The sequence below is a fragment of the Lissotriton vulgaris genome, chromosome 11 (assembly GCF_964263255.1).
Source record: "Lissotriton vulgaris chromosome 11, aLisVul1.2, whole genome shotgun sequence".
Taxonomy (NCBI): Eukaryota; Metazoa; Chordata; class Amphibia; order Caudata; family Salamandridae; genus Lissotriton; species Lissotriton vulgaris.
The window spans coordinates 1,028,347,959-1,028,363,739 of NC_141699.1; the positions used below are offsets into that span (position 1 = coordinate 1,028,347,959).

Sequence of the window (15,781 nt, forward strand, 5' to 3'; positions counted from 1 at the left end):
TCACCCTAAGGGTATCAGAAGGTCTCCACCATAGGGAATCACTACCTGTGGGGTGTTTTGGTAAAGTAAGAGACTGGTGTTGGGATCGAGTATTGAGGTGAGGCCCTACTAGGGTTGGGCTCCGCTTCCTCAAATCACTGTCCACTATAAATGCTTTTCTTTCCATGACTGAGTTGCACTGTGCTCTCAGGGTCAACCTCTGGCTGCCTACAGCTGGGGTTGGATTCCTTTGAGTGGAGCACTGGAGGGACAGGGCAGGTTTGGAACCACTGGGTCCCAGGTTTGCCTTTGCCCAACAGAGTCCATCTGGGGGAGGTCTCCACACAAGGGTAAGGGGATCCCTCAGAGGGTTGAGGAATTTTCACCTGGTTAGGGCTACTACACTGGGTGCCCCTAATCTGCTCATGGGGGGGGGGGTTCCTCTGGATAGGGAGCCCTTTGGGGCCCATTGACCTCCCTGACCTCTGCAGCCCTGGGCTGACTGAGGCAGGGTAGAGAGGGGCATGTTACCTGCTCCAGACTGGGTACCACCTTCGAAGGGTCCACTGTCATCAAGGGTTCTGCCAGGCCAGGCCTGACTACCTCTGGGGCAGTTTCTTCACAAGGGGTAGGGTCAGTTCCCTGAGGAGGCTGACCCTCACCTAAACACTGGTGGTAGGGAGACTTTTCTTCCTCCCCAATGCTCTCTGTCAGAGTGGAGTGATCCATAGTTTCAGGCTTCACAACACTAAAATCTGTCTGGGTTTGGGCTGTGGCCTTCACAGCCCCCTAACCTTTTCAGGAAGGCCTACCATCCTGGAATGGGCCTCTTTTTCTACCTCAGCCAGGCTGAGATCTCTAGATCATTGCCTAGTAAACAATCTACAGGCAAGTTTGGGGACGCTGTCACTCTCTTTGGGCCAGTGACTCCTCCCCAGCTGAGATTTTTTACAGCTATGGCATAATATGTCCTTATTCCATCAATATTGACCACCTGGTATGTATATCCAGGTAAAAGCTGTTCTGGGGGTACTAGTCTCTCTGTCACCATGGTGATATTAGCCCCTGTGTCGCTATAGGCAACAGCTGTCTGACCACTGACGTGGGGCTCAAACAGTGTTTGGAGTATTACTTGGAGAAATATTTTCCTTATGGCTGGCTTTTGGGCAACTGCTGTCAGTTTTCCAGAGGCCAGGATTCTTACACATGGCAATAAGGTTTCTTGGTAGGAGATGAAGGAGTTTGGGACCCACCCCCTCCAGAGGAATTTTGGGGACCTGTTGTGGATTTTTCTTTAGATTTATCTCCACCTTTCTCTTGTGGCTTGGTAAAATTTTTCTTCTGGTCACCACCCTGATTTTTAGGCCTTACCCTGGTTCTGACCCATTTGTCTGCCTTCTTTACCAATTCTCGGGGAGAGGTCAGATCAGAGTCCACCAGGTACTGGTGTAAAAGCTGGTTCTGACAATTATTAGGGATCTGCTCCCTCATAATCAAATTATACAATCCTGTAAAGTCTTGCACTTTGCTGCCTAGTAACCACCCTTCCAGAGCCTTAGTAGCACAATCAACAAAGTCCACCAGTCTTAAGTCTGAGCTTTTTGGGTGTCTCTGAACTTCAACCTATACTGTTCAGTGGTTAGGCCAAACCCATCAATCAGAGAAATCTTCAAGACTTTGTAATTGTCTGCATCCTCTTCTCGAACAGTGAGGAGCTTGTCTCTACCTTTGTCTGCAAAGGAGAGCCACAAGATTGCTGCCCACTGCCCATGGAGTACCTTTGGTACTTTGGAGGCCCTCTCCAGTGCAGTAATCCATTTGTGGATGTCATCCCCATTCTGACAGGGAGGGACAATCTTGTTTAGGTTTCTATTGTTATAAGACCTATCCCTATCACTAGGGATATTGATGCCACCATGGGGCTCTAGCCCCAACCTTTTACTCTCTCTTTCAAGAGCTAGGGTCTCCTTTTCTAAGGCTACTTCTTGTCTCCTTATTGTAAGCTGGGCTTCTCTCATCCTAGCATTATGCTCCCTCTTCTCAAGTGAGGTACCCCTCTTATGAGCAGAGGAAGAATAACCTACAGATGTACCAGATTGATTAGACTCCTGGGAAGGAGACCTTTCTCTTCTAGGCACGCCACCAATTCTACCTGGTGGGACAAAGAGAGGGCCTCTTTGGCCTTCTTCATCTCCAGGCAAATCTGGATTGCCCAGGTTTAGGTCACTGACATCTACCTGGTCTACATCATCATCAGAGTCCAGGTGAGGTAACTCACTAGTGTTCTCTTCTTCTGATGTACCCACCCCACTGTCTACCTTTTCAGGATCTGATGCTTTCTTAAAGTCCTCAAGCAATAACACCTCTATAAGGCGTTGGGTATTGGGATTTTCTCATGACACACAAAGTCCTTAACTCTTGGAAAGGAAATGTGTCATACTTAGATGTCTGTCCTTGACTGGCATCTGGAACAGACCCACTGGGTCCCTCCCTTGAAGACATGACTAGTGAGGTGTGGTGTGTGCACCTACCTAAACTATTTGGTTTCCCACTAAACCTCTCGAGTTGTGGTGAGGGTGTCCTAGGCCCTTAACACACACAACTCGAAGTTCAGTAGAACTTACGGTATTATAAGCTTGTGTTATATGTACCTTTAGTGAATTTTCAAATGATATTCTCAAGATTATCTGGTAAAACAATGCAAGCTGGAATCCCACACGCTGCACACCAATGTGAGAAGTTGGCCTGGCATATGATGTCCACTATTCTAGTGGGCATCTTGCTCCAGTCCAAATGACCATTATTGATGGTAGTTTTATACAACCTTTATAGAAAGCTATCCTTTGTGGTAGCTGTGGAGAGCAGCCTTCAGGCTAAGTCTTGAAGGAATGTAAAACAGCTTGTTTTACCAGTCTGTAATCTCTTGAATAATCAAATGAAAGAGCACCACACCTGGTGTGTGTGTGTGTGTATATATATATATATATATATATATATATATATATACATATACTGAAAAAAACCATAGGTTATAGACCATATATAGTTAGGAATTAGCATTTACAAAACCTTATTTAACTCACACAAAACCATTGAAATTCGCATATATAGTTAGTTGCACTAACTATATATCGCGCACCCGCAATCCACTGCTGATCATGTCACATATTACATCATTCATGACATGGTCAGTGACATCACTGATGACATCTCAAATGACATCACTGATGAACTATATATGGTCTATAACCTATGGTTTTTTCAGTGAATTTTCAAGGTTTTGTAAATGCTAATTCCTAACTATATATGGTCTATAACCTATGGTTTTTTCAGTGAATTTCAATGGTTTTTTAATAGCAAAAATCAAAAGCTGTAAAATGTATTCTTCTTTTAAAGGAAAAATATATTTTATATGTATTTAATATAATTTTTTTATGTATATAAATTTTTTGAGGGAACGAATTTATCAACTATCATGCTGAAGAAGAGTGTGGGGAAAAGAAAACAAAGAGGAGGACTAAGAGGAAAGAACAATCAGTTCAAAAATACAATTGCTTTAAAGCATGAAGTGCTTTTCCACACATTTACATTTAAATAACCCATATTAGAACATAAAAAATATCTACAGAGGAGACGGTGTACATTGAATTTTAGACTCTTCATTGGTACCTACATGTTGGTACTTACATCACCCACACAACACAACGGCTCTATTCAGAGCTACCCTACCTCAAAGCACTCTAAAATATTATTTTACTATTTCCCTTGGTTTTCCCCTTGTTGCGCTTTCCGGAACGTTACATATATGGGCCTCATCAGCCACCCTCAGAAAACCTAGGGGGTCAGGATATGTCTCCCGTGCCCCCTTATACCAATTCCCAACATTGTTTATCCTCCATCTTGTGACTAAATTCGTCCGAAACACAAGATGGCGGACTCCCGTTACGCTACCGGTGAGCTACCCGGTTCGCGTACCGGGTAGCGCTTCCACCGTGAAAAATCGATAGCCCCCACATCAATCCTAGGGGGTCAGGAGGGGTCTACCTTGCCCCCTTTCATTCATTTCCCCCTTCGTTTATTTCCACCTCTTGTCTCTCGATCCTACCGAGAGACAAGATGGCGGCCGCTCCGGACTGTTTAGAATGTTGACAATCACCAGAGAGCCAATCCGCTTCTCCTCGCGAAGTTCCGTAACGCGTCTGGTACGCTAACCGGGACGCTGTCACAGATATATATATATTTTTGAACGTTAACTTCTCAAAATCCACTGGAGCACATATCTTGAGACCTAGCAAAGGCACATCGGGCAAACAGTCTCTACAATTTTGCCAAGTTTCATAGAAATCCATTCAGCCGTTCGAGCTAAAAGTGAGTCCAACCGCCCTATGGAAAACTCAATGTTAAAAACACGTTTTGGGACCCCCCTTTTTTCTCGGCCCCCGCTTGACGAAACCCACCTAAACTTTCAGGGGACGCTCAGAAACAAAATGTGCCATTTTCCTGAAAATTTCAGCCAATTCCGTCCAACGCCAAATTTATTCAACATAGGATTTTTTTGAATAGGGATTTCTGAAAATTCTAACTAACATTTCTATGGCAAAATGAAACCCCTCATTTTGTTCCTTTTCAAATTAAATGTATTAAGTGTTACCACTTTATTCCAATCAAGATGAATTCAGTTGTGCCATACTTTTGTCATAAGTAAGACTGTTAGCGTTCTAGTTGTTCTTTAGTACACTCTGGGACATTCTGTCATTGGGCTATAGTTGGGCTACATCTGGCTGATATTTGGGCTACATTTGGGCTCTTTTGTCTCTGGTGGCCATCTTGGGAGACTGCATTTCAGAATTTCTTAAATGAAATATAAGAGAATTTGAGAAGTCACTCAAAATGTGCCCTAATTTTTCTTTCTTCAGCACTAATTATAATTTCTATGGCAAAATGAACCCCCTCATTTTGTTCCTTTGCAAATTAAATGTTTTAAGTGTTAACACTTTATTCCAATCAAGATGACTTCAGGTGTGCCATACTTTTGTCATAAGTAAGACTGTTAGCGCTCTAGTTGTTCTTTAGAACACTCCGGGACATTCTTTCACTGGGCTATAGTTGGGCTACATCTGGCTGATATTTGGGCTACATTTGTTTTTTTTTGTCTCTGGTGGCCATCTTTGGGCTACATTGGGCTACAACATATATATAGCCCAATGTAGCCCAATATATATTTTTCAAAGTTAATTTTCGTAAAAACCACTGGAGCATATATCTTGAGACATAGCAAAGGCACATCGGGCTACCAGTCCCTACAATTTTGCCAAGTTTTGTGGAAATCCATTCAGCCGTTCGAGCTAAAAGTGAGTCCAACCGCCCTATGGAAAACTCAATGTTAAAAACACGTTTTGGGACCCCCCTTTTTTCTCGGCCCCCGCTTGACGAAACCCCCCCAAACTTTCAGGGGACGCTCAGAAACAAAATGTGCCATTTTCCTGACAATTTCAGCCAATTCCGTCCATCAACGCCAAAGTTATTCAACATAGAATTTTCAGAAATCCCTATTCAAAAAAATCCTAACTATATATACCTTTTGGCGACTGCCAGTAGGTAATATATATATTTATTTATTTATTCTAAGCACAACCCCGCTAGTCTCTTTATGAGGCTAGACGCAAAAGTACGATACAAGAACTTAAATAGCACACAGTAAATTAGCACAGTATACGTTTTGCCCTAGGGGCCTCACAAACCATATACTAAGAAAGTAGTATAAGGATCACGTGAGGGATAGAAGTTAGGCCTAGGGCCTGTAGAACCACTGGGGCAACCAGGAACCACCCATGGTAGGGACGCAGGAGACCCACGGGGGGATGCGTGCAGTGTCTAAACACAGCCGCAAATCACCATTGACTTGTATGGCGAAAGTTAAAGTTACAGTTTCTCTGTTTTCTTTCACCACTTCCTACTGATAGGAATATGTCACTTCCAAAGAATTCTTGTTTCAAGCCCTGTTGTTGCTGCATAAAAATGGCAGGCACCTTCCTCAATTACTAGATTTTGCTTGTTGAATGCACTGGAAGTAGACCCACGTTCTTCCTATCTTCTTGTTGTATGTAGCCCTATGTTTTGTTTTGCTTTCTTCTTCTTCACTATTGCGGAGCTCCAACCTCTACCCAAAGGTTCCCCTTGACCTGGGCCACTCGTACGGGCTGCATTGCAATATGTGCACTTATGGCACCATTTGTACATTCAACGCAAATGGTTATTCCTTACTCCTGCTGTGCAATCGCACATCAGCCGGCTGATTTGCAGACTGGGTGTGAAGGTGCTACCACACAACAAGATTAAGTCCTGTCTTCAGCTAGTTCTGGTGCACAGGACTTGACAAGCATGTCAGACCTGATGAGAGTGGCTACGAGGCATATGTACAAGGAAATGGCGTGGCACTGTGGAATATGTTGAATGCGGTTGGTTTTTGACGCTGCCTCAAATGAACAGATCCTTGTAAATCTGGGGCAGCATCAAAAGCAATGGGTGTTGTGGTGGAATGCCCATGGCAAAACCCAGTTCACGCCCCTATGTTTTTTCTTCTTCACTATAGCTGAGCTCCCACCTCTACCCAGAGGTTCCCCTTGACTCGGGCCACTCCTACGGGCCGCACTTGCAATTTGTGCACTTATGGCACCATTTGTACATTCAACGCAGTTGGTTATTCCTCACTCCTGCTGTACAAGCGCACAGCAGCAGGCGGATTTGCAGACTGGGGTGTGAAGGTGCTGCCACACAATTCAGCTAATTCTGGTGCACAGGACTCCGACATTTAGTTTTAGATTTTGGTTACCTGTGTTGTTTTTTTTGTGCTATTTCTGGTCTATGGTATTATACTGCTGGCTAATAATAAAAAAAAAAGAATTACTTGCACTGGGAGGTCCGTTCAGCAGGGCTGAACTAGGGACAGCAACTAGCCCTGGCAGATTGCTGCTCGATTGACCCTGGGAGCGGGAGGGGGTGCTAGTAGGAAACACCACTCCCGTTACAGGGGGCCGATATAGCAAAACTGGCCCCAGTGACAAAACCGGCCGCCACTGCCACAAAACCGACCCCCACCACACCGGCCCACGGAGGAAACGCCTGGTGCCCGCGTTGGCCAGTTTGGCCCTGCCATTCAGGTTCTGCTGTGGCACTGTTCTTCCCACTTCCAGATCAGGGTAATGCTAACTAGGACCGTTCCCCATTTGTTCAGCTGAAAGCTGTGACTAAGGCAGCTCTCTGCCAGTCAGCCTGGCCGACAGATGGATAGAAGTAGGTTCTTTCAGTTTAGGGAGTCTCCCTTGTCTAGAAGCAGAGCCTGAAGCTATGTACTCTTAGACTTAAGTATGCATATAACGACTGGGTGTGCCTAATGTGACAGCTGGCAAGCACTGTCACATTAGCTGACTGTGCGCAGCAAAAGTGTGCACATAACTCGAGATTTACACTGACTCGTGGCTCATTATTGAATAAGTTCACCTACGCACTGAAATCAACAATGACAGTCCAAGAACGTAAAAAAACAGTTCATTTTTGAGGTGTAATTGTGCACCTGCTGTATAACCCTGAGATAAGTAAGGTAGTCATCTCTCCACTTTTGTTGTACAGATAGGAGTGTGTGAACACCTCCTGTGTATTGGATTTGCATTATGCACGCAGCAGGTGTGTGAACAAAGTGTATTTCCTATTCTCCTCCGGTTACCGCTCTGCTGGGCTGCACACTGGGAGACGAAGCATGACATTCGGTTACTGCAGAGGAACAAAGGCCTGGAAACAGGAGAATCCTGAGAATTTCTGGTGCCCAGTTGCACATTTGCAGCAAAATAATTCAAATGTAACTTTGCTTGCTGGTTTGCATCGCGGTCTATTTTCATCAGTGACACTGGTTTTAAAATTGTTTTCCAGGTATATGTAAACATAGAAATAGTGAAGTGGATGTAGGCATGGCCTGATTTTATGTTTACAGAATAGGGAATTGCATCCCTTTATCTGACCAAATAGTAAACGTTCGAAGATGGGCGACTGGAAACCTAAATCTCCCCGCTGGGGACATATAAACAAACCCTCATATGAATACACATCCACCAGGAGCCGCCAGAAAGCCTACCATCAGGCTCCCAACCACACCATATGTCCACATACTCCGCAGACCTTTAGGCAACGACATATACTAGTGCACACACACCATCAAAAGCACACACCCATGAGAAGACCGACTAGCACACATTTAGACACATGAGCACGGGCAACCAGATCCTCGCAAGCACACCAAGACGACCACCATCAGATGCCCTAATGCACCTCATGATACACCCCCCAAACCCATGCAGCCATCATCATCAGCACACACCAAGACCCTCACCATCTGAAACACACACACACACACACCATCAGACACCAACACATACAATCGGACTCAATGCACACCATCACGTATCCACACATGCCGTCAGACGTCCAAGGGCAGCTTTGGCCAATTGGAGACTATATCACACGTAATTAGACACCCCCCACCCCCAAATGCATACACCATCAGACATTTATGCATGCCATCAAATATCTGTACCATCAGACATGCAATCATGCCATCAAATATCTGTACATATTCAGTCTTGGAACATATCATAATATATCCATAAAAACCCAGACACACCTCATCAAATGCTCCATACACCTGCCATCAGACATCCATACTCTCCTATTCAGACGCCCATTTACCGATCAGGCAGCCTTAAAGAACGGGGACACCAGTGCCAAAAGAAAATCGGCCCAGGCACCAAATAAAAAATGGCCCCCTTTAGCGAAGCAGATTGCTAAAAAAAAGCGGCCCACATTTGTAAATCGGGGCACTTTAATGTGTAAAGGTAAAAATAGTATATGTATGTGTTTTGCAAGGTATGGGAGACTACGCATTTGTGCTTGCTGTAGACAATGTTTGTGATAATAGTGTGATCAACAGTAAAAACCGGCACCCCAGACCATAAAACCCTCCCACAACCAGCTAAGAAACTAGATCACACCCTGATCTGTCAGACCAGTCCTAATTTAAGTTGAAAATATATATATTTTTTAAAACATAAATATATATATTCACATGATATTAATTTAAAAAACAAGATATTTGTACCGTAGGATAGCGTAGGGGTAAAAATTACTATTTCCACTCCAGTGAATGCAACAGTAGGGAAAGCGTTTGATAGCATAGGGGTAAAAATTACTATTCCCACTCCAGTGAGTGCAACCGTAGGGAAAGCGTTGGATAGCGTAGGGGAAAAATTACTATTCCCATTCCAAAGAGTGCCAACAGTAGGGAAAGCGTTGGATAGCGTAGGGGAAAAATTACTATTCCCACTCCAAAGGGTGCAACCGTAGGGAAAGCGTTGGATAGCGTAGGGGAAAAATTACTATTCCCATTCCAAAGAGTGCCAACAGTAGGGAAAGCGTTGGATAGCGTAGGGGTTAAAATGACTATTCCCACTCCAGTGAGTGCAACAGTAGGGAAAGCGTTGGATAGCATAGGGGTAAAAATAACTACTCCCACTCCAGTGAGTGTAACAGTAGGGAAAGCGTTGGATATCGTAGTGGTAAAATTACTATTCCCACTCCAAAGAGTGCAACAGTAGGGAAAGCATTGGATAGCGCAGGGGTAAAAATTACTATTCCCACTCCTAAGAGTGCAACAGTAGGGAAAGCGTTGGATAGCATAGGGGTAAAAATTACTATTCCCACTCCAGAAAGTGCAACAGTAGGGAAAGCGTTGGATAGCGTAGGGGTAAAAATTACTATTCCCACTCCAAAGAGAGCAACAGTAGGGAAAGCGTTGGATAGCGTAGGGGTATAAAATACTATTCCCACTCCAGTGAGTGCAACAGTAGGGAAAGCGTTGGATAGCGTAGGGGTAAAAATTACTATTCCCACTCCAGTGAGTGCAACAGTAGGGAAAGCGTTGGATAGCGTAGGGATAATAATTACTATTCCCACTCCAGTGAGTGCAACAGTAGGGAAAGTAAATACTTCATATATTATTTTAAAAAAAATATGAATATCTATAAAGAATTAATTAAAAGTAATTACCAATTTAATATAATATAATATTTAATCAATTAAAAATACAAACAAAAATTATTTATTACAATTAATTACCTATTAATTACAAATTAACAATTAATTAGCAATTAAAAATCAATTAACAATTAATTCAAAATAAATACCAATAAATTACATTATTTAATTAATTATAATTAAATTACTTCCCACCCTATTCCCCTATAAAACCACAAACCGCTACGGAAAATAAATTAGTAAAATTAACGTAATTATCAATTAATCAATTAAGTAAAATTAATTGCCAATTAAAATTTAATTAACTACCAAATAAAAATTAATTATTTCAAAATAAATACCAATAAATACATTTAAAATTTGATTAATTATAATTAAATTATTTCCCACCCTATTCCCCTATAAACCCACAACCCGCTACAGAATTAAACTACGCAAAAATTAAATAACAAATTCATTACTTAAAATTAATTAACATAAATATACACTTTTCACACATATACTAACATACAAAACACTATAAAAAAAATCGATATTATTCGAAATTTGATAATTTTAATAACCTATAGTATATACTTTGATATTTTGACTTTCTATATTTATAAAATTCGATATTACATTACTTACCTTAAAAACGATATTTTTGATGACTATATTCTGTCCATTCGATATTTTGTCCATTCTATATTTTGAAGTCGATATTTGTGTAATTCGATATTTTGTACTGGATATTTTGTCTGTAAACCGGCACACTTTTGTCTCCCTGGCATGAATGCAGGCACCCTTGTGTTATGTTGCAAGGGTGACTGTGTTGTAGGTAGGATTTCTTTTTTGCAGAAAGGGACACCTTCCTGCACAAAAACAATCCTGAGAGGCATTTTCCTCATTCTAGTGTGCTACAGAATGCAACACATGTAGAAATATTTAAGACGAGGAGAAATGAAGCTATTTCTCCTCGTTACTCCTCACCTGGGGAGACAGTGCATTGTAATATGCCAATCACCCACGCTCCACCCATGGTACGTCTCCCTGCCGCACAGTAACGCAAGGCAGCGATTTGCGCTGCTTTGTGTTACTCTAGATTTATCAAGCCATGCAGGGTCACACAAGCTGCCCTTGCGTGGATTGATAAATCTCACTTAGGTTTCACATCGGCCTTGCGCCCCGTTGCGTGGCGCAAGGGCAACACAAAAACCTTGATAAATGCTCCTAGATGTCCCCTCACTATGTAGCTGTCCTGTAAATGGAAACTCCTTAGCCTTGGGTTAGGCAGGGAAAGAAATATACGCCCTCTTGTGGGTCAGGTAGGGGGTAACATGAGGGCTGTGAAAAAATATATACCGCACATCTTCAGATAAGGTGGCGAAGTAGGAGGAACATAATGCCCCACTGATCTTGGACAAGTCGCACAAGGTAATAAAGATCAACCCCACACCTACGTAAAGTGGGAGTGTAGAAATGCATAGACCTGTTTGCACTAGGCCAGGTGGAGTGTAAAACCAGCATATGTTCCACCCTGGGTGAATGGGCAAGGAGGCGGGAAAATGAATTCTCAAAATTATTTCAAACACAATCTTTGAAAACAAGGTATGATCTGCCTCTTACCTTTATGCCGCCCTTGGTCTTCTTTACGTTTTTTCTCTTGGCGAGCTCTGCTTCACTTACAGACTTAGGTGGTGTGACAGGAACATCAGACGGTCTTCGGGGGGTAGCTGGGGAACCAAAATAAACAGCTTTTATCATAATTTGATTTGACTTGAATTTGTTTTCGCAAAAGAAAAAAAATAATTCTTGAGCATGAAAGAAAACTTTATTATCAGACATAATATGAGGTAACCTGGACAAGACATGGTGCTGCAGAACATTCCTGTAACCTTAGGGGAAATACAGGATGTTCCTACTGACAGTAACACCTGTGGACCATGTATGGGAGCTGGAGAGGTCGAATGTTTATCGCACTGATACTACTGTCTGTCTTTCACGACTACCCAGGATTTGTTACGTTTTCCTTGCAGAAATATTTACTGTATTTTATCAATTGTTATGAAACTGTAAGCACATTTATTTGTAAATGTAATTAATCTTAAGAATACATCCACTTGTTATTGTACTATTTTTCGGATTCCAAGACACAAATGTATGTTTGAGCACTTCTCTGTTTTTAAAGTGCTTTGTCAGACTCCATTCACGGTGGGTGGGGTAGGAAGGTAAACGGCACAAAAGGGCGTCTGGGCTCCAATTGTGGTGGTTGACGTTGTTTGCTACTGGTATCTTAGGAGGCGTCCTTCTGTGGCTTTACAAACTGGGCCATGTACAACCCTTTATGCACTTGACTCTCAGGGTAGCGAGGGAGAGCACTCCAAACGCTTCTTAGGGAGGGGGTGGGTGTAGAACTCCACTATCAATCAATATAGGGAATAAAGTGCCCCCTGCAGTACGGTATGGGTTATTTTGCATGTCACCAAGGAGTTTCATCACCATATGCGGGGAGACCAGGCCAGGTTTCTTTAGAAGGTCCAGGAACTCGGAGGTGGCTTGCTATATCCTTTTAATGTGTTGCAGAGGGTATTTTATTCCTTATAATACATAGTCACACCATCGCCCTTCCCATAAACATCCTAAATCCTAAGCAGAATGTGGGCAGTTCATATTTTTTGTCAAAATATATTAATATGAGTGTCATGTAAATCAGATTAAAAAATGATGTGCTGAAACATGCACAGTTTCTATCTTTCCTGTCAGGGCCTGCAACATGGGGGAAAAATAAACACATTGTAATAAATATCTCCTTTCTGCAGAATGCTTTTCTTTTAGAAAAAAAAATTTGGAAAAAGGAAAATGCAGTTTCCCTTTGGTTCTTTAAAACGCTGCTGAAATACGCTTTGTGATGTCAAAACTCAACTGCATACACACAATAGCTTGATGTGCAGCCTAGTGTGTATCTTCTTGTACTAGCAAGTACTTTATTCACACAATAAAACGAAGTACTACACAATGCAATTTGGTCAGCCAGTATAGGGTTTTATCCCTGGTTGTGTTTCTATAAGCACTTCACACTCCCTGCTTCACAATTCCCTCCTTACCAGCTGACCCTATCAGTATAATCCCTCACACTCTGTAGAAATTGTAATAAGGCAGGGGTGCATAATGTCATTTAAACCTTGCAAGGTAAAATGTGCAACTCAATCAGTAAGTCTATCCCAGTTTTATGTGGGGGTGACAAAAAAAGTCTCTTATCCTCTTGCTAGAACGCATCTAGGTCTTTTGATTTGGTCTGAAGCCTTGCAGTGCCAAAGCAGGGGACTTGCTGGTCATATGTAGTGATGAGCACAACTCGTACTTTCTGTTCTCGCCGCAGCTTCTCACTGGCAATGGCATAATGGAAGGATGTGGCGTAAAAGATCTGTGGCCCACGCCACGCCTTCTTCAGCAGTTGCAACCTCTGTGGCTGGTTAACTTCTTCAACGGCAATGTGCAGCTGCAGCCTCTAAGGGCCAATGTTTTCCTCTAGCATCTGCAGTTGCAGCACCAGCTGTTGTCATGGACCCACCTACACTTGGACTTGGTAAAGCCTTTGGTAGCAGTTTCTAACCAGAACCGCACAGAGAGATCAGGAGACCCACTCAGCCTAAGGTTGACTCCTCACTTCACTCTCCCATGTCGTCCACGTCTCTGTGTGTTTCTCTTGCCAGAAGCACAGCATTCCTCTCCTGGACAGTCTCTCTTTGTGAAAGCCAGGTACACTCCTCCCCTCTTTTAGCAGGCAGGCGTCTAGGCACTATGCAGACCTGTAACTTTTCCAACAGAAAGTGTAGACTTCGTATGCTATCTTTGGTAATCTGGTTACCAGTCAAATACACAGAAGCCCTTCAAGTACACGGAGGATTGCCCCCTTGCTTCATTAAGAAGAGCTTAAGACTGCTATCAAGATGCTTGGTTGGATCCCACATTTATACACATTTTCTAGAAGGGCTATGAACGCACTGCCTCAAACTTCAGAATGGGTTGGCAGTGGTTCTATCAAGTTTCCTTCCCAGACAATTCTCCAGACAGACACAGGCTATGTGTAAAGTTATTCCTTTCATAACAGGTACCACTGGCAATGTCTCCAAGCAGGCATACCCACAACATGGGTACACTGAACTGTGAGATTTCTGTATTTGGTTGTCATTAACCTTTCTAAAGCGGCAATCAGAGACAGACAACACCAATCTTGGCCAACAATCTTTCTCATCTTGAACAATGGAAAGTACAGCCCCATCTTTCACCCCTACCGTTCACCAAATGGCAGTGCTTAGGAACACCTAACCAGCAATGTCTTGCTAACAAAGTCATTATTGAATTTCTAAAGCTAGCCCTACCCCCATATGCCTCATTTCAGTGCCTTGTTATCCACCCTCCAGGCTCAGGAAAGCTAGCAAATAAACTTCCAGTTAGTGTAGACCTGTCCTCATCTTCTGTAATGCTAAAACCAGGGGAATCCAAAATGAATCCCACTGGCTTCAGTACTCAAACTACACAATCATGCATATTCCTACTACCACACATATCACATGCTCACTGTACAGACACTTGACATATACATGAAATGTCAGTGCAAGGTTATGGGGTTCACATTACAGCAAAACCTTACACAAGAGGGCAAGGTAGGCCAAGATCTCACTGACAATTGATAAAATCACAAAACACAGTATGCTGCAACCACAGCTTTATGAGCAACTCCTAGGTAAGGAACAGTAATCCTCCGCCCACTGAGGGCACTCTTGGTGTGCCCCTCCAAGTCACAGGATAGGTCCTGGACCTTGCATTGTTAGGGACAGTTTGAGGCCTCGGTGCACACACTGTATTAGCTTGACACCCGTGCCAAAAGAAAAGTCATGATACAAGATTCCCATGAAGTCTGATGGTTAGAGACGGGTAACACACCTGTATGTCTTCAGGGGACAATGGCATTCCAATGTGCTCAGAGACCTGGGGCCTGGCACGTGCTACAGAATATTGCCACTAAGTACTCACTGACATATTTAGCCTCTTCTGTGGTTACCAGTTCACATCTGTACATTAGTGACATTGGAAAAGACATAGATGAGACAGTTGGTGTGAAACCATGTTGTTTTTAAAAAGCTTTTCTGATATTATAAATAGGGCTCCCTGTTTTCCGTTTTTACTGATTTTTACAGATCAATACAGACAGAAAACCATGTATGTTCCTGTCTGTATTCATTTTAAAATGTGGATAAAAATGGAATTGGGTTATTTTCTGAGCGATTTTAAATGCTGTCAATCATGACTACGAGGCCAATAGCTCTGTTGATCTAAAAGTACGAGCTTTGAAACAATAAAAGAATTTTAGTAAAGATCCTAAAACAGCAATATATATGCTGGTAAAGGAAAACATGCACATTTTAATATCAAGGTTGTGCATATTTTATCATCTGACTGTGTTTATATGACTAAAAACGGTTAGTCCTTCAGGCATGAGTGCATATTTATCAGACAAATAAATGTGGAAATACACTCCTTTCAGATTAATTTCTTCACATAGCCCAAAATATATATGAATAAATACAGATTAAATTATTACAAATAAATATGGATAATTAAGATGGAAATGCCCAATAGATAAATACCATAAAACCGGGAGCCCTAATTATAAATAACTTGAGGTAACCAGAGATTCAGATTCAATACAAATTTATCTAAATCTGAGATTATCTTA

The 15,781-nt window shown here is 42.5% G+C and overlaps 1 protein-coding gene across 1 annotated transcript in view; it reads right to left on the reverse strand.

Annotated features, from left to right (window-relative positions):
- Positions 1 to 15,781, reverse strand: part of LOC147683962 (guanine nucleotide exchange factor DBS-like) — a 1,615,891-nt gene that overhangs the window by 785,266 nt on the left and 814,844 nt on the right. The window contains exon 14 of the mRNA XM_086942584.1: positions 11,668 to 11,774. Within this exon, the coding sequence (XP_086798710.1) occupies positions 11,668 to 11,774 (107 nt within the window). The remainder of the gene's footprint in view (positions 1 to 11,667; positions 11,775 to 15,781) is intronic.